Source organism: Schistosoma mansoni, chromosome 4 (genome assembly GCF_000237925.1).
Source record: "Schistosoma mansoni strain Puerto Rico chromosome 4, complete genome".
Classification (NCBI taxonomy): domain Eukaryota; kingdom Metazoa; phylum Platyhelminthes; class Trematoda; order Strigeidida; family Schistosomatidae; genus Schistosoma; species Schistosoma mansoni.
This window is the reverse complement of record NC_031498.1, coordinates 27,934,186-27,960,819: the sequence shown is the minus strand read 5'-3', so window position 1 is coordinate 27,960,819 and position 26,634 is coordinate 27,934,186. Positions and strand designations below refer to the sequence as shown.

Here is a 26,634-nt window from a genome sequence, read left to right as displayed (position 1 = left end):
GAGACATCGTCGGTGTGGCTCGATAGAAGGGTGTCGCTCATTTCGGGGCACGTTTTTGTCTGCATCTTAGTGCATGTAGAAATGCCACAGCAAGAAAAACCCTTAGAGTTCAAATCAATCGTGTGAAAGTTGAGAACATATTTTAGAAACAACTAGAGAAAGAGCTAATCAACCGTGAAAACGGCATCCACCTCGAGGTAGATCGGTATAATACCTAAAAACCTGTGGGAACAGCAGTGATATGCACTGGTAACGAATCAAAAGGTTAAGAAAAATCAGTGGATTTCAGCGGCGTCTACAGAACTGATAGGTGCTCGGAAACTCATTCCGTCTGGTTCTAAACACGGTGAGGAGCGGATGCAGCTTAAACGTAGGCTGATAATAAGCCTACCTGGTGATTGTGAGCAGTGGTGGGTAGCGAAATCAGAAGAGATGGAAAAGACAACAGCGATAGGTAAAAGTAAACAAATGTTCAAACTTATCAAGGAAACGAATATTAAAATTCCGCTTATTAGTGAAACTATCTCGGAAAAAGACGGGACTGTTCACTCTCAATCCAGGAAAGTAGACCGATGTGCAGAACACTTCAACAGGCGCTCGGTCACTCATCAGTTTCCCACCATCTCTAGGCAAACTGGCGTAAGTCTGACTGTTGGTGAGGTTGAAAAAGCTGTAGGGAATTTAAAGTGACGGACAGCTGCAGGTCCAGACGGATTAGTCCCAAAAATTCTTTAAGATGTTAGTCCAGCTTAATCAGTTAGATCGACTGAGATCTTAATTACATACGTACTTTCTTATGGGCATAGAATCTTAATTATGCTGCATTAGAACAGTAAAACCTAGGAAAATTTTAAAGTAAATTAGATAAGTAAGAAGGAAGTAAATGATCAATAACAAGAAGCGTAGACACACCTAATATTTATTGATTCAATATACTACAACTCATACCGGCATGTGATTAATGGATAATGAGAATAACATGACCAAAATCATTAAAACTAACAGAAAATAGTAGAGGGATCAACCAAAGGTGAATTGAAATGACTGAATAATGGGATGTTCAAAACTTAGGTAGAATTTATGTATCGGTATCGTTTGGAAACTGTGAAACAGAAAAGGTGTTCTGGTATTCTACATCGTTTCAAACTAGTTGCTGGCAACCACTTATCAGAGACTCCTCCATAAAGCAACCATCTAATACCCCTTTTTGAAAGCGACCGACCGTTTTATCTCTTCTCTCAAGCCCTGTTAACTAAAAATCTTCCTGAAAGATTTCTGATCATACACTGCACCCGTTACGTATCACTCTTTATTTGATGACGTTATCCACCTTGTAGAAAATTCCATTAAAATCATGGATCGATCCAAGTTAGATCACAACTGAAAACCTGGGAGTACTTGGCAGCCATTTCGTGCTAATACGGAACTCCTCAGCAGTCCAAAGCCACGAACCCGCGCGAGAACGCCTATCCTCTAGGCTACTTATCGTTGTTTTTATATAAAAATAAAACTTATTCACATTCAGTTATACTGTGAGATTAAAACAGTCAATGCAAAAATGTGAACAGAATGGATGATTTTATCTTCAACGTCGTGAAATTTCGACTCCAAATGAGACATTAAGTCGTGTTTAATTCATAAGTTGAGATTGGTTACCTGTATTATATATATTACTACCACTGAAGTAACTGCTTCTACGAACTTGGTTTTCATCTTGTTGTGCTAATGAGGTGTGGCAACTCAGATCCATGCATGTGTGTCTGGTCCTGCGTTGATGACGGACTGATATTATAAAATTTCTTAGGAAGTTGACCAACAGCTTGTTCCACACCACAGTCGACTAAAATCATATGTATACTCAACACACCTCTTAGTAGCTTACTTCTTTTGAAATACTAAACCTAACTATATCCTGCTTCGACTAAAATAAAATCACCTGTAAAATTAGTGATGAAAATACTAACTTAATATGAGTACGCAATCTGTCACAAAAAGTTGTTATGTAGTAGCGAAGACATAAGTACGGGTAACTTGCAGGACCTACTATTGGACTATTATTCTTATTATATAACTATTCAGTAACTAGATTATCTATATCTATATTCATCTTATTACAAGCTTCATTTTGACCTATTGATTATTATTATATGATTTATTGTTCCTGTTATGCTCAGTTTATTGATTATTGTCTCCCACGCTTACAGCCTCATTTGGCTTGGTTTTGTACAAATATTATTTTCTATTTTATGGTGTGGTGTGATCTGTCTGTCTGATATATAAACAAAGTATGCTTGAAATAAACGATTCATATTTGCGAAGCTGCTATTGATGTTCTGGACTCAAGTGGACGGGCTAGGCGGATTAAGGACCAATAAGGACGCTAGATTACTCATACTAATCGAACGTCATTGTCACAGTGTGAAGGTCGTAGAAGTCGTATTCTATTGGTGGACAGTTCACGCAAATTACGTCCTCGTTTAATTCGTAAGGTCATAACAAATCAGCGCCGACCTTGGTCAAGACATAACGATTGGCGACGGCTAGGTCAATTCATAACAAAAGTGACGTATGTAATCAAGAAATAGCCCAAGTTCCCACTTGTCTTTCTAATCTTACCTAGACCTGCTTGTTTTGACTTTACGTCGAACAGACAGTATATAAATAACACTTCAAATTAAAAGAAAAATCTTTATTGAATATATATACAATATTCGAAATGAACATAATTATGTATTTGTACAAAGTTAACAGAAGAATTTTTCGCAACGACTTGTTAATAGGACAGATTTTTTCTTGCCAAGAAGTAAGTCTATTAGCGTAAAATAATATCACAGTGAAAATATGTTGACTAGTGCAACACCACACACATACACTACAGGAACTCCCGGATAAAATAAACACAAAATGAATAAAAGCAATTTTTTGAAACATTCGTAATTTCTAAATAAAAAAAGGATAAAAATGAAATTATAATTGGATTGAATTAAGAAGATACTGCATCCAAATCAGCCATCAGTCCACTGTCACCACTTAATCTTTGTCCGTCTGGTAATTTATAATGCTGAGAGTATTCAGACATGTGATTTGTTTGTTCCGTATTTCTTGATTCTGTAGCATTCATTAAACAAGCTATAGGTGCACAAATATGTGATGATAAAGCATGATCATGATCAGAATAAGTATGACTATTATTTATGTTTAAAGAGGCACCTGAATGGTCAAGTGATTTGGGATGGTTTCCTGATTTGTCTATTCCTGTTTTATGACTTGAACAATGATGATGGACTAGATTATACTTTTGTTTTGAAATTTCTTCTCGTCTTAAACGCTCCATCTCCGTGACTTCCAATATACATTCTTGCAAATCTTCTAGTAATCTGGCACGATCTGAACTTGTTTTTGTATTTAAAGTGATTAAGATACGTGCTCGACCATTGGGTGTTTCAACAATATGATTCATACCAACCTCCCTATGAGAGTCTACATTTTGAATTTGTTCAAGTGGTAACAGAAGCTCTAAACCATTAGGATGATGAACAGTTTCAAATGGGACCAATTTTACTCCGAATAATTGAATAGTCATACGTACTTGATATGCAACTGATGCATCACGTCTGCGTTTTTGAACACTTTTAGTAATAAGAAGTAGATCATTGAATAAAAACAATTCACGTTGATGTGCACCAGATCGTTCTCGTTTATTTTTATCTGGAACCTAAAATCGGAAAATAAAGGACTATGTAATTTGGAAATTGTTATATCCTATGTCCTGTTGAATATCACTTGATTAGAACCCCAATTAGACCACCGACCTATATGATCTTGGTATTGTCCCAAACCAAAGACGCGTTAAAGAGTACGAGTAGCCTAGAGTCTACTCATAGTCGTTATTGGTTCCTCTTGCCTTGTTTTGCTTATTGAGTCCAGAACACAATACCGCCTACACGATATGAATATCAGACATGGGTAGTTTATCTACAAACAAACCAGACCGCATCACATCATACAATGAAAAATTACAATCACACATAATAAAGCCGAAAGTGAGTGTGAATGTGAGAGACTAACTAGTTGATTGTGAATAACTACTTAAGAATAGTAGATCATATAACAGTAGCCAATAGGTCAAATGAAAGCCTATAATAAGAGAAATATAAATATGTATAATCTAATTACCTAACAGTTATACAAAGAGAATATATATATAATAACAGTCCATAAATAGTTCCCAGAAGTTACCTATAATCCAATCATCTTCGGACACAACAAAAAGAACTAGTTTGAAATTAATTGCTGATAAACCTGCTTAGGTTGATAACAAGGTTATGTTTAGAAATATGTTAGATGGACAAATCCACTCTACTCTTCACTCCCTGTTGTTAGAAAACCTTCAGTTATGCTACAATTAAGAAACAAGACTGTTTTGTGACAAGTATACGGGAGTAATAGCAGCTTGTAAATGATAAACTGCTTTCGAAATTAACAGAAATGATAGCTAAATGTTCGATACACATAAAAATTTCATACGATAGGTTTAACCGTTCATTTATAAATTCACTTAGATTCTGTATATCATTTCAAAGATACTGAAAGCAATTTCCTAAGATAAGTTCCAATTTCTCAAACTATTCATTACACCAAATTAGATAACGTTATGAATGATAGATGCAACAATGAAAGCAACTAACCTCATAAAGTCGACAGTAACAAACCAATCTCCTTTGAGGTACTGATAGATTAAGAGGCTTTTGAGGACCTGTTAAATGTTTTTGTATTTTACGAACTTGATCTGTATGGTCTGATTGTACAGACATTTCTTGAGATTTGATTCGATCGTAAATACCAAGCAGAAAATCTCGATCTAAATCTTCACCTTAAAATATAACGAAATACAAAATATGACGTTTAAGAACAGAATGCCTGATTGTCATCAGAATGAGTCGGTGAATTGTATTTACGATATTTATTTATTTCCTACATCAAATATAAAAGATTGTTGTATATTTTGGAAAGTGACTGGTTACTGAATTTGTACGTACAAACTGTTTTGCCACTCAGTTTTAATCAATACATAACAAGGCCTAACACTAATATGAGGTTACCACAACTATAGCAAATTAACATGATGAACACCAGAAGAGTCGAAACGATGTGATAATAATGATAATGAGAAAGATCAAACGTTCAGTACATATTTACAGAATGCAGAATGAAAAGGCATATTTATTGAAAACATTAACCTACAGCATGTATAGAGCGATTGTATGTGTTGTTCTGAACAATCCTACCAACGTCTGCAATCACCGATTGCGCAAACTCTAATAAGATAGTCTACATCAACAAAGATGTTCAACAAATAACGATTTAACAGATTGGAGTCACGTTTTAGTTTGGAAACAAGTAATACATATACCAAAGTAACTCAGTCGAGTCTCAACAACAGCAAAGGATTCGCTATCTTCGCTGAGTTGTTCACAAATTGCGAGCAATGCTTCAGAGATAGAAATTCGGCAACCTATGTATATCTTCTACGTTTATAAACTACATTTTACAGCCATAACGAAATATCAGTGGATTGATATACAATTTACTGGAGCTCTGCTTGGGAAAAGAACATTACGTCTACGTCTGCAAGTGTTACAAGTTCGCGGAAGTCAAGCGAGCTTTTGAATCTGTGCTGATATTTCGCTAGACATCGATCAAATAGGGTTGAAGGTGCTTTCAAGATAAATGGAGTAATCAAGAACCTCAATTACTTCATTCTCCATGATCAATCTAAGCGATAATGCAGACCCGTTTTGAAGCAACAATTTACATTTTAAAGGAGGCAAACACATCATGAACATGTTCAAATTGTCTATCGACTTAATCAGAAGATTCTCAATTATGTTAACATCATCATCGACTAAGACTATTTGAGTATTTTAAGTCGATAAGTGAACATTGTGGGACATCAAACGCTAGAACTTTATGCCAAGAAAACTTCCAAGATATAATTTGTGGCGGAATTCAATATAAAAAGGTGAATAATGGACAATAGAGACGAACACAACTATAGATTCTCAACTTTGAGTTCGCCATAAGCAAGAGTTCACAGTACCTGAGTATCAGGCTAAACAAACCAGGACAAAAAATGCAGAATTCCGTTTTACCAAATACGTTTTTCCAAATACATAACGAATTATCACAAATGAAACTTAATCTTTTCACGGTATTTTTCAGTCAGCAATTACATGTTAAAACTAACATTGTTTATTAAAATAATCTATTAACTTTTATGTATCTAATGGTATGTCGAATCACATGGAATACTCATATAAATACAAATCAATGGTTTGTTACTACAGTGATTATACAATATATTTAAGACATGCAAAAGAATGTTTTAGCTGAACAGACTTAACAAACACCTACGGATACACCAGACCTTATAAGCAAAGTCACGTGTAAATTATCATAGAACAAGTAGACATTATAAACACAGCCTACAGAAAATTTTGACACCACACAACTATACATTGTCAGCTGAATCACCTATCAAATTTATTTATACAAAGACATGATCCAAGACAATGAAAAAAACAGGAATCTGTTGACAAAAGAGAAATACTTTTCATAGGAAACCAATAGAAATCAATCATTTTGCTTACCAGAGTCAACACCGCGCAAATTTCGAACAAACTCCTCTTTTGTCATCTTTGACTGTGGTCGAACATTTGGACTATACATATCTGTGTGTAACATAACAATTGCATATGCTAATATCATAACAGTATCGGAACTTCTAAATTGTGATTTTACAAGAGATGCATTCTGTTCTACATAAGCTGATTGAAATTCATTTAATAGATGAACAATTTTTTGTGATTCACCCTGAAAATAATATAGAAAACTACTAGTCAATTTTGCTCATCGTACTCAAATAAAATTAAAAATTTATTTAACTACTTATAAGTAGACAGTTATTATTTTAAAAAATGGTGAACGACACCAGCAGTAACCAGGATAATGAATCTTCGAAAATCGATTGTTTTGTCCTGCAATGTTTTGCAACTACTTGCAAAAAAAAAACAAATATTCAGTACAAAACATTAAACTACTTATTTATCAACCTTTAAGTATGTCTATATCACCATCCATAATTACATGAATAAAAGTGCTATTTCTAAAGTGAGAGTTTGAAGAGCTATCCAAACTATCAACGTTGACCATGACGTACTAAGTTTTGTCACGTATGTAAACACAAAATAAAAAAGAGGAAAGTAAATATGCATACAAAGCATGAAGAACAGATATAGAATCCTAAATATGTTATGCAGCGAAAGACTATTCACAAGAAAAAAACTTAATATTAACAGTGGTACTGAAAAATTCAATGTGGCTCGAAAAGAAAAGATGAAAAGCACAATGAAATAAAAAACCACAAACTATAGAACTATGAAACGTAAGAATTCACTGACGTTTCCGTGCCTAATAAGCGTAACCAGTATATATAAATATTTTGCGGAAGTAAGAGTTAACAATGATATACAGTAAAAAAGTAACATTCTGGAATCGTCTACCAGTTCAGATTGGTTGGATACGGATTAGATTAACAAATGCAAACTAAAAAATCAATCGTCCGAAAAATAAACATATGCCACTCTGATAAATTTCGATTGAAATCACCGCGTTCGACAATAAAACTAAACATCACAATTATTGAAAGATGGATTATGCAAGAAATAATGAAGATTATTCAACAGCTATTTTTCTAAAAACACTTCCAAATGATTCCGAATCTTCAAAAAGTTATTTAATAACAAGAATTCTTAGCTTTAACTACAGAACAGCAAACTGAGTTATTCCAACACTATCCAACTATGCTAAAAAAGATTCCCGCAACCAATTCCTTATACACTGCATGACTCACAGACGGACTGTACGAAACAGGTTTCCAAACAGTATATGTTTCGTCAAACCAACAATACGATCGCTTGTCTCCCTTATAGATGATATATGACAAACATCAAAAGGTATCATATATCTGTTTTGTTGTTTTTTTGGATGAAATAATGAAATTCAAATGAGAAATCATCAACTAATTTCGAAACCAATGGTAATTTAAACTTTGTACTGAAAGGCTATGTCAAAATGATAACTTTTACAGAGATAATAAAACAACTTACTGGTGTCCGAAAACACCCCAACAATATACGTAATGCTTCATCAACTTCTTTGTTCCGAAATTTCAATTCTCGAATAAAATGTCTAAAAGTATTTTGCCAATAAAAAGTCAAATGAAAAAAATGAAACACCGAGCTTTCGAAGTTTTTATTTATTTATTTAAACATATAAATATTGGTACAAGGAAGCACTAGATACATATGCGCCGCACAAATCTCATTTGATTTGTGGGGGCTGTGATACTGCCCAGATGCCCAAACTGAAACAGGTGGTTTTCTTAGGGGGGCCACACCCGGAGCCTTTGACCTAAAGGTCTGATCCACAAGGCAGTGGAGCATCGTGAGGAGATGCAGTCACATGGTACTCGGTGACTAACGATTGATTCATACACCATTTGTCTCCATAGGATACTGGAGCCCATGTGCACCATTGGTTTGGAATCAAGGTTTTCCAACTCCCCCAGGTGGATCCTCCACATCCACCAACCCGGTTAAAGCGTCGGACATTCGCTTTTCGTCCTCTCACTTTTGTGAACAACACCCCCGCCACGAGAAGGCAGTGAGTAGGACTTCCCTGGTAGAGGTATATACGTAGTGAATTTAATGTGTATAAGTCAAATGTGAAAACACTATCGATAAAACAAATCTATTGACCTTTTTTTTTCGTTAGTTTGAAAAAGTTTGTCTATACACTACTTTAATAAAACAATATGTATGAATCATCAACATTGAATAAATTTAAAACATTTCAATATAACCGTCTGTCTAATGTGCTGTAACTATGACCTTAAGCAACAACAACAAAAATGTACAAAGTTCATAGGGTGTTTTCTGAAATCTAAATTAAATTTCTTGACAAGGTTTTACAACATAATTATGCATAGATTGTTGTGTAATAAAGAGTTAAGTAATAACATTTCAGCATTTGTACTGATAAAATCGAAGTAGTCTATATGATATTTTGGCTTTTTTATGTACTAAACGAAGCTACAGGATTAAATATGAGCTTAACAGTTGAAAATCACGAGTCAACTTAAGCGCGCAATGCTGAGTAGCCGCATACTAGGACGAAACGGTAGTCTAGCGTAGGTTGACTCGTAAATTAAACAGTTGAAATACAACTTCCATGAATTCCCATACTGATAAAAATAATTTTTCTACCAGTTTATTGTTTGATTTTACTGTAATAAAGTACTTTGAAAATCAAACATTGAAACAAATCAATTACATGAATGACAAAATTACACTTAGACTATCAATTAAATTGGGATGGAGATATAGTGATATCTAATACTTAGTCATTTCAGCTATGAATTGCAGATATTTGAAAAAAGTTAAACCTCGCACCATTTAAAATAGGTTAAATCACTATGATTAACGTTAGGGCTGTTCAAAGAATTTGACTTTCGATAAACAGTTTGCAGGTTAGTACCCTGTTGCATCTACTTTAGTTTGAGTTATCGAATAGTAACCAATAATCATTACAAAAAGATCGTCCAGATCAAAATCCAATGTGTAAAAGCCTGTACATGATAAACACTCTATAGATTATGATAACATACCCTATTCATGACAACGAAATACAAACCATGATTTCGTACAAATCCTCACCGAAAACAACATGAACTACACATCTGAGATTATTTTCTTCCCATTAAATTGAAGAAAACCTAATCGGATCTGTATAAATTGTCTCTAGGGAGGGACCGTTTTTAATGATAATAACAAACAGTTATTCAAGTTTTGACTAATGTACACGCCAATAGTCTATATTCATTTATAATCCCAAAAACTATCACATCTCCATACCTTTGTCTACTAAAATAACTTATCTAACCCTAATACGCCCATTTCATTTAACAAACAAATCAATAATTTCATAGTTCATAGTGACAAAATAACAGTTTGTGTTCATGGTAAACGAATATAACTTGTCGTTTTGTATACAACAGTTAGATGTTTATCTCTCTATATATGACTAAAAGCAACAAACTTTCATATGTTAAAAATAAGAATATTGATCGGCCTTATTACCTATGCAACATGTTGAACGTCCCTAGAAGAAAGTTTTAAAATATTGAAAACTAAATTTATAAACAGCTGACAACGGCTATGTTGTTGATATGTACTGTACTTATTATTTTGCCGATGACAGATGAAAGTTATTATTACTCTTATGAAATATTAGTTGTCACACGCTACTGTGTTACCAAAACCATAGTAGCCCAGAGCCTTTGACCTAAAGATCTCATCCACAAGGCAGTGGAGCATCGTGAGGAGAGACGCAGTCCCATGATAGACAGTCATCAACGATTGATTCATACGCCATTTGTTCCCACAATTGACTGATCACTGGGTGGTGATCAATGTCATGCGTGTCAAGTCCTTCTTAGTGCTGATCGAATGCTATCGATCAAGTTGCAATGTGGCTACCAGTCTAGGTGGCTCGACACTGCCTACACTGATCCACAAGGCAGTGGAGCAACGTAAGGAGATGGAGTCCCATGGTAGCTGGTGACCAACAATTGGTTCATACGCCATTTGTTCCCTTAGCATACTGGAGCTTATGTGACCATTGGATTGGAATCAGGGTTTTCCAACTCCCCTAGGTTGACTTTCCATGTCCACCAAACCGGTTAAAGCGTCGGACATTCGCTTTTCGTCCTCTCAATTTCGTAAACAACACCACCCTCGCCACGAGAAGGTAGTGAGTAGGACTTCCCTGGCAGAGGCTATGTACGCGTGGCCATGTGAGAGCATTTGGAGAGAGAGAGCGTACTCTCACCACTCTCTGCCGTACCAGGGCCTGATTTACTTTATCTTCTGGGAAAAGTCGAAAATTGGCATTATCTATAACACGGACTCAGTTTAAAGCAGCCATAAGATGCTTAATACTGTACAAAAACTGGAAATAAACACCTGATAGAAATCGGACATACAGCACTTCCGTGAACAAAAACGACGAAACAAAAAAGTATGAATAAGAAAATTTAAAAAAAAACAATTTTCTCAGTAAATTGAACCTACCGTGTTGTCAACTGTGCAATTTCATTCTTTGTATTCCCAAGATATTCACCTATGGCGATCCGACTTAAACCTTTACGGGTTAACAGAAAACGAGCAATCAGCTGTGGGGAATTCTCCAGAAATCCATTCTTAATCAGAAAATCAATCCCTTTTACAGGTGACCTATATTGTAAATAAATTATTTGTTTATACTAACTAGATACTTACATCTATTTAAATACTTCAACAAAGTTAACCAAAATGACAAATCGTTATGTTTTGATATCAAACAAACAAGAAGTGATAGTAATCTGACTGAAGAAAGTGTAAATTATAAGGTGATATTATGTAATTAATTGTTTATTCATAGAAGAATTTTTACACTACCACATGAAATGAATCTGGAGAATGACGTTTAGTTGTACAAAACTATAGATGAGTATAAAGAAACATGTTCGGTAGATGATAGGTCCAGACAAATCTGGTTGGGATCGGCGCGACCATCGTAACCAGTGGTTAGTGAATTTAGAAAATATGGCTCAGAATCGTTCGCAATAGTGCAAATGCATCCACTTGTCTCTTCTAAAATCATAAGCATCTTAAATATCTGGAGATTTTTTCGCTCCGAGAATCCATATTTTCTTCTCGAATCTGATCTATTCCTAATCTTTTCGACAACTACTAATACTGTGAATACTTATATTAATTTAGCATCTTACGATGTTGATAAGATGTGGCAACTTGAATCGGTGTATATAAATGTCAGGTTCTACTTAGCGTATAGCTTATTGAATGATAAACTACAAAAAACTATATCGATAAACAAGTACGAGGTGAAAGTCAGGCCAAGAGAGTGAAATTAAAATGATAAACTGGTACAGAAAAACGTAGCTATTAATACGTGACATGAACAGAATTATTAACGAATAAATATGAGCCACGAAAGTACATCCAATCTGCAACAACCGATATATAATGTATCAGGATTATGATAAGGGTAGCAGAAAGTAGTATAGGCAGCCCAAACCACTAAATATTCGGTAAGTTATAAGCAAAATAGATGCTAGTACAACTTTGCATCATCCTTAGAAGTCATACCACACTAAATAGATTACGGGTCACAGTCAACATAATACCCAGTACGAGTGTGGATATAATCTATTCATTGATGAAATCATATTGGAAACTGGAAACACTGTAATCCCAACACTCAAGTAAAATAATTAGAAATGTTTACAGAATTCATTTTATAGAATACCAAAGCGTCTCACTATTTTAACGACCCCACATATATCTCGAAACCTGGAAGCACTGAACGGCCGTCTCGTCCTACTATGGGACCTCAGCAGTGCGCATCCACGATCCCGCGCTCCCGAGATTCAAACCCAGGACCTTAAAGTCTCGCAGAGGAGTCCTATAGTAGGACTAGACGGCTGTCCAGTGCTTCCAGGTTTTCCATGGTGGTCTAGCTTCAATTGACTCATGATTTCAACTATGAAAATACTGAAATCTCCACAAAACCCCTTCTGAATATCTCGAAGCTTTAAAAATGATGTTCGTGCATAAATGAATAATCGAAAACTAAATATATTCCAAAAGAACAGTATCAAAAGTTGTAAATAAAGCAACAGGTATAACTGGAAATTCCTTACTTGTTGAATATGTTTAAACCAATACGATAAGCTCGTTTTCTACGTTTCTCCTGAGCATTGGGTAATCGATTTATACAGGTATTTCTATGGGAAAATGGAGTTACAATAGTTGGATGAACAGTTTGACTTGATAAGTTATGTGGAAGATATGAAGGATGCATGTGTAATTGACACGAATTAGGGATATGACAACAATTGCCTCCGCAGGTTACATATGTTGGATGTTGTTTTTGAGAAGAATCACTTTTATTAATATTAAGAGACTCCACATGGTGTAACGGAACAAGTGGAACATTATTTACTAACTGCGTCGGATGCAACTGCAGTAATTCATTGTTCAGAGGGACACAGGATGAAATAACTGCTGGTGTTTTGTATACTTTTCCCACAGGGAAAGAAATTCCTGGGCATCCATTATTACAAATTTGAGGTGGTATGAGAGCTCTAGATGCAGGTAAACAAACCAAAGCAGGTAATTTGTTTGCCGAAGAGGTGGTCTTCGAATTTGGGATAGTTATACAATAAGGACAACAATTGTTACGAAAACTTGAACGGTTCGGAATACTGGATGGTAAACAGCACTTTTTGAGATAAACTCCTCTATGTACAGATGAACCTGGTGCGCTCGGAGATATATCACTGAATTTCGGAAAACACTCAACACCATAATGCTGAGTTAGACTAGGTTGACGAGTACAACAACAATGTTCGCAGGTAGTATTTACTTGAGTATTCGAATAGTGATCAAAATTGTTAGGAAGAGAACTGACCCATTGTGGTTGCGAACTGTTAAATACTGTTACCTGTTTAGTAGAAGGACTGCAGAAATATTCACTGGGTATCTGAATAAGATCATTATTGTAATTTAGAGATGAGTTTGGAGCTGAAAAATGCATCAAGTGTGGATTACACATCCTTAAATTCTGATTATTGATACTAGACTTCGTATTAGCAGGAGACAAATAACTGGGAACAGGTGGAGAATCATAAATTGTCGGTAAACTATCAGTATGAGGAACTGTACAAGACTGTGAGATATGAGGATGAGTTTTAGGATAATTACCGTCAGCCAAATGTGCTTCATTGTTAATCGAATTTTGTAACTCAGTCTGATTAACACCTGCTTCTGGTAACCAGTCAACGTATGCTCTCTCGATAACCAAGTCATCGACGTCATCTGTAGGTTTGGAAATCGCATAGTCACCTTTATTTAGAACGTGATTGGAATTAACTTTGTTTTGGACGATTTTGCTTGAGTTTCTTTCTCGTATACGACTGATTCCTTTTTCTAGTTTCAATCGTGCGTATTCCGCTCTCAAACGATAATCTCTATAGGCATTTTGTATAATCCTTGCAGCGCGCTGGGTTCTCAAACGTCCCCCATAGTATCTTTCAATTTCTTCTATTGCCTTAGCATGTCTATCTTCTCCTAACTCATAGCAGGTATTAGGTAACTCAGTTTGAGAAGGTACCATACGGTTGAAATGATCATCAGGATAAGACGAATCACGACTATGATCAGATAAATCATAAGTATCTGCAACGGCGCTGGGGTTAGAAATAATAAATGAGTGGGAGTCTGAACTCATGTTAGATTTTATATGTCCGGAAGACGTATGTAAATTTTCGTGATGGTATTTTATACATTTGTTACATTCCGTAATCTCATGATCCTGATGTTGAGCGATTCCCAAAGAACAAAGGCAATCTGCGTCTGAACAAGGATTAAATGTGTCCAAAGTGTTAGTTGTTATGATGGGCTCTTGAGATAATCCATTTGGTGCTAACAAATCTTGATTTAAATGCTCTGTACTCATGGAAGTCGGGCGTATAGAATTTGATTTGGTTCCAGAACCTTTAGAACTAAAATATTTTGAAAACAAACACTATTTGTGTTTACAATTCAGAAAGTTTGTAAATTTAAGTTTATTCGCTCACTAAAATTTAAAATCAGGATGGAAGCGGATGTATTCATGAAAAACATTTCTGCGGTGTTGGGAAACAGTTTAGGTTACCTTGACAATTTTAAGTAATACCGTCATGATTACCTCTACTGACCATGATTTGTAAAGAACAGGAAATGACAGTTCTCTAGAGTGAAGATGAATTAATGTACAAACGACCTTACGTGACGCAAACAGGAGCTAGGAAAATTCATGCCTTTTAATATCGTATGAGTACACAGGGAGACAAAATCATGTATAGATAGTAAGAAATCCTGGTAACATTTCACTAAGTTTAATAGAAAGACGATACCGGGGTAACTGTTTCAGCAATACCTTATATTTGGTATAAATGTTGTCTAGTAATCTCTACAAAGTACCAGTTCTGCTTTCAACAAGGGAAAAGAAACCGTCTAAAATGAATTAACTAGAGTGAAGCTAATTTCAGTGGAAAGGGTTTCTAAGACGTCATTTGCAATCCTTCATAATATTCCTAAGTGTATAAATGATACCATTTTCAAGTTCCTTATCGTATAATAAGCATTAAAATAAGTACGAAACAGTTAATCATTAGAAATTCCGTATTAAAGTTAACAAATTTGTTGAGATAGCAGGACAGGAGATATGAATGTTGTATCCTACACGTGGAAATAATTCCGAGATCCATTTAAAAAGGTTTCATAAAAGAGTAACTCCTTAATTTAGTTGACTATGCATCTACATATAACATTTATTACATACTTATTTATCTAAACCATAACCTTTGATACAAAGAGGCACCAAATATACATATACATACGCCACACAAATTCAATGTGTGGGAGCTAGAATACTGCCGGGGCGCCCTGACAGATGCACGTGGTTCCCTTAGGGGGACAGTCACCGAGACTTTGACCTGGAAGTTTAAACCACAGGGCAGTATGGCAACGTTAGATGCCGTCCCATGGTAGCTGGTGACAAACAATACGTTCATACTCCATTTATTCCCTCACGATCCTGGAGCGCATGTACACCATCTGTTTGGAATTAGGACTTTCCAAACCCACTCGGCGAGTTCTTCATATCCACCAAACCAGTTGATACGCCGGACATCCGTTTTTCGTCTTCTCAATTTCGGTGAGAAGGCATGGACTAGGACTTCCCTATTTGTCTGTGTAGGCGTGGTCACGTGACAGCATTTCGAGAGAGAGAGCAGACTCTCCCCACCCTTGTCCGTACCAGTGCCTTTGGGGGCCATGATGGTGCTCGAAATTCTGTCAGTCTCTATATTTTATAATTAAAAATAATGAAAACATAAGTTGCCCTGATAAAATAGATTCCGTTTTAAACAAAAAATCACCATGATACATGAACCAAAATTATAAAGCATGAATCCTTAGTCTAAATTTCAAAAAAAAGTAAACATTCCAAATCCATACCTAGGGAATAATGCTTCTTGATAATTTCTTGAATAATGCCAACTTGAGAACTTTTTAGGATAATCAATATTCCAATTACATGTATTATCATTTGCATGATGATTGATATTACAAGAATAATCCGGGCTACATTGATTTATTTGACTTGATATATTATTTGAATAAAAATCGAGAATGCATTCACATCCCGCCGCTTCGGCGGTCATTCTCTGATATCTTAAATTAATATTATGAGAGCATAATAGATTTTTGTTTGTTTATAAATGGCTACACCCGGACAGGTAGAGGGTTTTTTTAATCTTTCTATTGGTCAATAATAAATAAATCGTTTTCGTATTTGATTCGACAAAAAATCATTGATTTTAAAAAATCTATTGATTATAGCCGTCTAGCTAGTATACAGACAATGTCTATCCACTTTCTCATGGCCCTAGGGCCACGTGAAGAATGACTCATTGGGATAGCTAGAGTAGAGGACAATCAAGGTAATCTATCTGCCCTAGTTTAAATTATTAGCCAAAGGTTATCTTCCAATGATATCTGATTAGGTGTTTCAACCAATAAAATTGAAATTAATGCCATCGATGATGCAAAAAAATTAGGATAAGAAAAAGTCCCAGACATAGTTATTTGAAATGTAATATACCCTTAGTTTGAAATTAGTTGCCATTTGGCAGATCTTTAGATTATGGTATTTGATGGAAATGTCACCGCACATGGCAGAAATGTCTTTATTTTGCCTAACGAGTAGTATTGTGTGGAGTAGTTATCGTAACAAAGATAATAAACTATACGCTCCAGTTTATAGAGTAGTTATGGATATTTTTACATTATGAATGAAAATAAATAAACGAGATTTCTATGAAATCAAGGGTTTTGAGACAATGATAACAGAGTCTCGACGATGAATTTAGTCTTTTTTTAATTAGTGTCACTAAAAACTGACCATATTAGAGAACACAATACTTGATGAAATTCTGCTTCATAATAAATTGAAATTGTAGATAAAAGAAAATCACGAAGACTAATTATTCACTCTTGTGGGGGGGGCACTCTAATAGTACTAAAAGTAATGGTACTACTACTAATAGTAATAATAATATCCTATATAAATGAAATCATGAGATAATTGAAGCTAGAACACCATATAAAACCTGGAAGCACTGGAAAGTAGTTTCGTCCTATTGTGGGACTCCTCAACAGTGTGTATCCACGATTCCGCCTCTCTAGATTCGGACCCAGGACCTACCAGTCTCACGCCAGAGCACTTGACCGATAGACCACTGAGCCGACATCCGATGGTGTTCATGTCTAACTCCAACGAATACACGACGTTGAGCGACCGTTCACCAATTGTCTTCAGTGAGTTCTTATCTCACAACAGACATGGTTTGAACTCCACAGGTCACTGCTTCCAAGTTTTCCCCGATGGTCTAGCTTCAATTGACTGACGCTTTCAACTATGAAAATACTAAATCTCCACAAAAACCTCTTCTGATAATAACTGAAATCATTTTAAAGCTACTTTAATTGATTTTCCATGATAAATTGAGCAAGTTATAAATGACACTCGCGAGATCCCAACCCAGGATCTGTCGATCTCGCGCGCGAGCGCTTAACCTCCATGAAACCGTAAAAAAATTCGAGATTTTTAGTACGGGTACAGTAGGGTCAACGACTGAACAAAACTGATTTACAATGTAATACCTGTTTTGATATGCCTATAACCTTATGTAGATTGTACATGAAAGTCTATTTTTAGAATACATACAACTTGTAGACTAGATTCTTATGATAGGGTGAACATTTATGGTTCACATGGAACCTGTGGGGTCATAGTGTGAGTTAAAGTTTATTTAAAATAGTAGGCTTTTGAAATTGTGTTTTTCTCTTTTGGAAGGTCATTCACAATAATCTATCTAGCACAAATCTTAAAATCTCAGTACGAATTCAGAAACTTTTGACCTTCTCTTTTTTACCACTTGTAGTGGCTTCCGAATGAAAGGCAATGGCACTCTGTGGTCATTTATTTTGTTCTCTTTTGCGGTCATTAAACCTATTTGTTATATTTAGTACATGATTTGGTCATGGACGTCTTCGAAGAATTATTTACGTATTTTGGTACCATCGAGTGAATAATGCTAATGTTTAACACATGGATCTAGGTAAAAATAGCAAATCGATTGATAAACTAGTGAATCTTTATTGACTGAAGTGTTTTGGGTTTAGTATTTGTACTAAGTGGTGATTCCCCTCTAATTCGAATCCCAAAAATAATACATTCAGTTGTGCTCATGAGTTTTATCTGACTTAAATTAAAGTAATACGGGGATTCTTAGCATATCATTTCGAATGCCATTAATTACCTTATTGTGATACATGTTTTGTATGCTCAACCACCGGATAACTCTACTGACCTATAACGATGCTGATGAACAGGAAATATAATACCGTCAATAATTAGATTAAAAACTATTCTTATTAATCCATGAAAATGATAACTGTGTTACTCAAATGTGGTCAACTTTTTTATTTCTCTCTGCGTATCTTCAATATGACAACTGACAAGTTTACATGTGTATATACAGCTGAGGAGACTCATCCTGTGATGAAACAACTGTCTATCTCCTCTTTACTTTTCAGTGGTAGTCGAATAACAGCAGTTGTTTTTTTGAAATTAGAATAACGTCACAATATAGCAGCTTATCGATTATCAATAATAAGACAAATGAGTTGATTTACTTCTTTTAACTCTAGTAGTAATTATCTGTATTATGAAATGCATTCTCTGATGAGATCGTTGAGATGGAAATATTAATCTAAATTCATTTGACCTAAGTATTAGTATCGTTCTATCGTAGTTCAGATGATGATCGCTTTCAATGTGAGAGAGTTAATGAATGAGAGATAATGAGGGAGAGAGATCAATCACATAAATTATATTTATATTTCTAAGTGCCAATACTTTCAAATATATTAAAGTTCCAAATGTAAAAACAAACTATTTATGTGATACTGTATTCTTGATGAATTTCCAGATGACCTAATAAGTACACCGTCATATACATTTGAAGCCTCTTTACAATGGTTTAATTCATAATCTGGCGCGAGACTGGTAGGTCCTGGTTTCGAATCTCACGAGGCAAGATCGTGGATGCGCACTGCTGAGAAGTCCCACATTAGGACGAAACGGTCGTCCAATGCTTCCAGGTTTTCCATTGTGATCTAACTTCAATTGACTCATGCTTTCAACTGTGAAAATACTGAAATCCCCACAAAACCCCTTCTGATAATAACTCATAATCATTCATTTTGCACTTGGTTACTTATACAAATTTAAATGAAACAAGTATTCGATGCATATATTACGTATTATGTTCCCTAATAAGTTTTTGTTAATTTAAAATGTTAATATGGAATTTTATTTAATTAAGTTGTCATCACTAAAATTGTTAAGAGGGTTACATTTTAAAGAGTAATCAAGTAAATTATTACAGTGATAATTTTAGAATAGTGTTACGTAATATATGGGAAAGGATTTATTTAGAATATATAGAGAAGCTAAAATAGGAAACTGATTTGAAATCATTGAGTAGTAATCATTACTTCATGAGCAATGAAAATCAAATGGTTAACACTAATTTTTCTTTTGTTCCTAAGGTAGTTGAATGTTAACCGTAAACTATTTTTGAATACAAAGGTCAAGTTTTAATTTCCTAACTGTGTTATAGCTTCTATTAATTATAGCAGAATAAAGTTGTAATGTTTATTAGTTATATTAATTTCAGAAGGGGTTTTGTGGAGATTTAGTATTTCCACAGTTGAAAGCGTGAGTCAATTGAAGATAGACCACCATGGAAAACCTGGGAACACTGCTGAGGAGTCCCACAGTAGGACGAAGCGGCCGTCCAGTGCTTCCAGGTTTTCCATGTAGGTCTAGCTTCAATTGACTCACGCTTTCAACTATTTTAATTTCGTAGATCATAAACATCTCGTTTTTCGTGTCTAACTAGTGGTTTATAATTAAACTGTGATTACTCGTTTCTTCGCTTATATAAAGGTTCATAGGTATATTTTAGCTAAAGCACGTAGTCGTTCACATTAATATCCGTCCGTCCCATGTAACTGGTGTGTAAGTTGGTAATTTCAGGTGGTGATGACATTATATGAGTATTTGTCTACTTCTATTCACTTTACTGGGTATCATGTTGTGCATAGTGGTATCCACTCTAATGTGCGAAGAGTGCTGTTTAGAGATGCATTAAGTCTTTGAATAATCTTCTCAGCTTGATCATGTTTGAAGTTTCCTTTGCTAATGCTGTTCTTTACGTTGTGTTCAATAATATATTTCTTCATAAATGAGCTGAGGTAACAATTTTATAAAAGACATGTCTAAAAATAGAGAGAATTCAGTGAAAAACGATTGCTGAACGAAAACATTTATTAAAGCTGTACACCTGTATTTATAGTTGTTTGATGAAGAAAATAATATTTTCATTACTAGAATCCGGCGAGACTGTAGTTTATGGACGAACTAATCAGACTTAAGATAGCAGATTTTTTACTTTGGCGCAAAATTCATTTAATCATTTGGATAAATATCATTTTGGCATTATAACTGATGTCAGTTGTTGATGAAAACATTGAATCTAGTTTCTAGCCCTAAAGTCCAACTGTCAATTCTAGTCCTAATTCCTTAAACTAACAATCATCTGTCCCTAATAAGTATGTGGACAATCCAAGGTCATTTTAACGTTACTCAAAGGTCGCCCATAAGTTATAGTCTCATCCACTTCCTTAAAGCTTATCTGACAAAATATAAACTTCTAGCTCTGTAATAAAGCGATTTTATCAGTTAATCTTTGTAACTAATCGGATAAAACTGTGAAAGTAAATGGGACATACATTACGGAAATCAACAAACTTCATCACAAGGCAAGTGCTTACTTGGAATCCTGAAGAGAAACGAAAAAGAGGAAGACCGAAGAACACATTACATTGGGAATTAGAAACAGACATGAGATGGATGAATAGCAACTGGAAACGACTGGGAAGGATTATCGAGGAGAGAGTTGAATAGCTAATACCAGTGAGCGGCCTATGCTCCTCAACGAGGGTGAAAAGCGTAAGTAAGTCAGCGAATAATCTCTTAAAATTTTCTACATCGTAATGTCAGGAAGTTATTGATCGACTAATTACATTCATGAGAATGACATAATATCAGAAATTTCGTAAAACTGATTCCTTCGACAAATTTATACAAAGCTTACTTACTTACTTACTTACTTACTTAATTACTTAATTACTTACCTACTTACTTATGCCTGTTACCCCTCGTGGAGAAGCATAGGCCACCCACCATCATTCTCCATCCAACTCTGTCCTGGGACTTCCTTTCTAGTTCTTTCCAGTTGTTATTCATCCTTTTCATATCTGCTTCTATTTCCCGACGTAATGTGTTCTTCGGTCTTCCTCTTTTTCGTTTCTCTTCAGGATTCCAAGTAAGCACTTACATCGTAATGCAGTTTGGTGATTTCCTTAATGTATGTCCTATCCACTTCCAACGTCTTTTCCTAATTTCCTCTTCAGCTGGAAGTTGATTTGTCCTCTAGAATAACATTAATTACAGAATACTATAATTTCATCTAATAATTTGTTTTGTTTTTTCTTTTTTAACTAAAAACAAGCTATAAGTATAGTTGATTTTAAATGTTTATATAGAATTTTCACAGAATAACTTCCTATAGCAGTTCCTCTTATTTTAACTAAGAGTATATTATGCTTATTTGCTAGTGTTTGTCTTTTCCTGTGATTTAAATTAAAGAGAGTAATTAATCAATTTCATCTGTCACAGATACATCGTAAGTGGATTATCTCTATATAAACACTGTGCTATCAGTGTTTATTAATGTTGAATTATGGATAGAAATGAAATCCAGGACCTATGTTTGGCGCTCATCAATAGGATGTACCTGAATCCCAGTGTTATGCATTCTGAAGTGAAATAATCTTGATAACGTGAAAATCCAAATCCTTACAAATATAACACAACTTCATCTGGTAATAAGCTAAGGCTATTACTAGTTCAAATCCCTCGTAAAAATGAACTGTGATTCATAACCAGTAACCAAAAAAGCCAACATATATAACTTCATACCGTTTTCACAAGCTAATTGTTACCTAAACTCAAGGTCTCAGTCAATAGTGTGTTGGCATTTAAACACAGAAAGGTACTGGGTTCCTGTCTTAATATGAACATCAATAATAGGATGTAGAAACATCTAGCTAACAAAATCCAATTCAAAGTAAATTATACTGTTGGATTTCATTTTAATTACTTGAAAAAGTAAGAATTTCCAGAGCATCTTACAAATGAAACATTATATATGTATATTTTTAAATAAAACTGAGGAGTCCCACAATAGAACGAAACGGCCATCCAGTGCTTCTAGGTTTTCCATGGTGGTCTAGCTTCAATTGACTCATGATTTCAACTATATAAAATTATTAAACTCTCCACAAAATCCCCTTCTAAGAATTTATTACCATAAGATTCCCACCCAACAACTAAACAGTTAAATTGATTAGATGAAAACGATGTAGGGTTTTTTTCTTCTTTTCTATGACGGAAACATGAAAAATAATATTTCCCTAAGACTTTCTAATGATACATTGATAGATTGTAAAAAAAAGAAAAAAAACTTTTGTATTAGATGAACAAAATACAACAGAAAAATGATTAATAAGCTTAGATAATGTTTAAACATATAAGACTAAAACAAAGATTAAAATGTCATAACAACGGCAAACTTACTTTTTGTTTTACAATAAAACAAACTAATGCATCTATAAATAGATAAATAATTCCATTTCAACTAAAACCTTATTTAACCGACTACTACTACGACGACGACGACTACTCCTACTCCAACTACTACTCCTACTCCCACTACTACTACTACGACGACGACTACTACTACTGCGACTACTATTACTACGACTACTACTAACAATAATAATAATAATGACATGTTACCGAAACCTACCTATAAAAAGAAGGGATTTGAATTTGAAGACTAATATATATTTAGAAAATAAAAGTGATCATTATTTATATTAATATTCAATAGTAGAAATCTTTGACAGAACTAATATAAAGTATAAAATGGAATAAATAATATTATTTGGCGTCTTGTTACTGTCCAGTATAAAATTATCGCATTTAAACTACTCTTTCCTTTTTATTCTCTTCAAATAAGTTTACAAATTATTTAATCATCAACTTCTGTTCAAGCCAGTACTATGTTTGTTGATGATGTTGAAGATACCACCAGTATTGTAGCTTGACAACTATTAACCAGTAACACCTATAATTGAATTGTGCCCCACTCAGTTAAAATCAGAAGTCAGAAGCGAAGAGGTTGGAAATATATATTTGATGCGTTATCAATATATCGAGAAGCGGTTGATCTAATCTGGCTAGTGAACGTAAGAGATGTTTCTCACGCTGCGCTGTAACGTGATCTGGTGCGATGCATGACCGAACGCCTTCAGTTAAACAAGTCCACTAAAACTGATGTGGTCAGCATCCATTGTCGAACACCTAAAAAACTATTGATTACGGAAAATTATTTACAGCTACAATGTTCTTCACAAACTGGTACTATCTGCAAAAATTTTAAAAAAAATTAAGTAGCACCAAATGAATGTTTCACTTGAAACTGGGACATTTAAGCTGTGCATATTCATGCAACTATACGGGAATGAATCTAAATCCTTCAGATTTTAAAAACGATAAAATAGATGTATGCTATGAAAATAGTGGTTTTTAGTAGCTTGGGATTTTTGGGTATTTGACACTTTCTGACTGCATACGCCATGGAATGATACTTTATCTTGGGACACCTGAAAAGGAAATTCAATTATTAGTGTCATTGAAAACTTGGGAACGTTGTCACAGAGCCTGAGGTGATACTGAATATGGCCGGTTAGCCACAGCGTTTCACTGAAGCAGCTTTTGATATTTTAGCTCCATACTTTAAAGTGATTACCAGAGGCGACGGAAATTCGAGAAGTTAATAAAACGTCCCATCTTCATAGCCGATGATTTCCAACCTCTTCTTTCCACTGTTCATTTCGGGAATTTCTAGTTCTTTTATTATCCCAGTCTATTAGGAAACCCGAGTTCTCCCTCTGACCGTAGTTTGATGCTTATAGGAACAAGTGTTCCAATCATTTTACAACGACTAGGTCTCCACTACAAATATTCTCGACCACCAACTCATAGTAAATACTATGCTTGTAATAGTATAAGACCACTGAGTTGAAATTTATTGTTTCAGATTTCAAATTTTAACTAATAAGCAACTATTATCAGAAGGGGTTTTTTGTAGACATTTAGTATTTTCATAGTTGAAAGCGTCAGTCAATTGAAGCTAGACCACCAGGGGAAACCTGGAAGCACTGGACGGCCGTTTCGTCCTGTTGTGGACTCATGATCTCAACTATTATAATATTTATTTCATTTAATTTCTTTAACACTAATTTACTCTGTTAAGAATAGAACAACTGTCAGTATGATGCTGTGGAGATTGTTGAATTTCATTGGATTCATAAACAGAATATAATTAGACAACTACTGAAGACCTGGAAGCCTTAAATGGCCTTTTCATCCTAGGACTAGACTCCTGAGCAGTGCTCATCCACGACCTCGTGTGTGAGACCGAAGATCCTGTGTTCGATTCCTGCTCGTCCAATACTGCCAGGTTTTTAATGGCTAACTTTGATTGTTTCGTAATCTCAATGAAATAAAACCATTATTCGATGATGAAATTAAATGACGGTTGTGTAACATCTCGAACTGGTCAAATTTGGTAAAGTCAACAGTTGAGTATTCACATCGTTGGGAAGCCTCAAACAGGATGGAAACGGTCATTAAATGTTTTTCAACTGGTCATTTCTACAAATCATATATTCAAATGAAAATAATAACTATCATAGGGAGTAAATAAAAGTTCTTTATTGATTACCCTAATCTTATAAATTGATAAACTTAAATGAACTTTAATTTAAGAGATGGAATGATTTTGAATTTAGGAGTTGATTAGATTAAACATTTACTATTAGGATAATCAGCAAAGTTATGTAATCATTGAAATCAGGAAAATAGTATTTATGTGCATGAATGAGTATTTGTTTGTAAGTAATGCTAATGCTAAGCTAGTGGTAAGCTGTAATCAGTAAGGCAAAAATATTATGAATACAGGATAAAAATGAAGAAAAAGTTCTTTATATAAAACTTATTATAATGATAACAATAATTTAATAGTTGAATCCATGAGTTAATTGAAGCTAGACCACCATGGAAAGCCTGAAAGTACTGGATGGCCGTTTTATCCTATTGTGAGATTCCTCAGCAGCGAGCGTCCACGATCCCGCCTCGTGAGATTCGATCCCAGGAATTTCGTCCGCGCGCGCGCGAACGCTTAACCCTAGACCCCTGAGCCGGTATCCAACGGTGTTAATGTCTAACTTCAACCATTCCATGAATTTGCGCCACCGTCCACCACTGTCTTCAGTGAGTCACTGCCTCATAACAAACATGGTTGAAATCCAGGAAATACATCTTGGGGCCAGTCACTAGTGAGCACATGATAATGAGACGGCCGTCCAGTGCTTCCAATGTTTACATAGTGGTCTAGCTTTAATCGACCCATGAATTCAACTATTAAATTGTAACAACCTCCACAAAACCTCCTTTCTGATAACGATAATACTGGTAATAACCTGTGAAATAAGACTAAGAATTATGCAATATGAATTATTGATTTAATATTTTTTGGTTTAAGGTATCTTTTACTTTGTAATCATGTTGAAATCATTAACAGACATAAGTTAGACAACCATTAAAAGCATGAAATAATTGGTCAGATGTTTCGTCCTAATATAGGACACCTCATACAATAATGAAACAGGTGACTCCGATTACTTAATGTGACTTCCTTTATATTGGACGATTGAAAGCGATTGCAAGAAAGCTGATTGAGGTTCGTTTTATTCAAGCTTATGATTTATGTCTAATTGGAATTTCGTCAGACAAGATATTGCTCTTTGATGATCGATACTAACAAAAACTGGCGTTAAAAATTCGTTTAAACTAATTTGCAGCATATAGAAATCATGGACCTATCTAATTTTAAACACCATTGAAAATATGAAGGTACTGAACTGCCCTTTCGTCCTAGCATGAGACTCCTCAAGAATGAGGATCCACAACCCGACAAGTGGGATTCGAACCCAGGACCATCAGCTTCAAAGTCAAATGCATAACTTCTAGACCGCTTGACTGGAATCCACAATGCTGAGGAGTCTCATACTAGGGCGAAAGGGAAGTTCACTAACTTCAGGTTTCTGTTGCTGTCCTAATTTAGGTTGGTTCATGATTTCAACC

The 26,634-nt window shown here is 34.9% G+C and overlaps 1 protein-coding gene across 1 annotated transcript; it reads right to left on the bottom strand.

The window, feature by feature from the left end:
* Positions 1-2,983: 2,983 nt before the first annotated feature.
* Positions 2,984-14,640, bottom strand: Smp_016380 (cytohesin-related guanine nucleotide-exchange protein; the record flags this gene model as incomplete). The annotated part of the gene is made up of 6 exons (XM_018797378.1): positions 2,984-3,715; positions 4,689-4,873; positions 6,651-6,873; positions 8,169-8,250; positions 11,193-11,354; positions 12,824-14,640. 6 exons carry the CDS (start codon positions 14,638-14,640, stop codon positions 2,984-2,986), a joined length of 3,201 nt encoding a protein of 1,066 aa, XP_018652425.1.
* Positions 14,641-26,634: the final 11,994 nt, after the last annotated feature.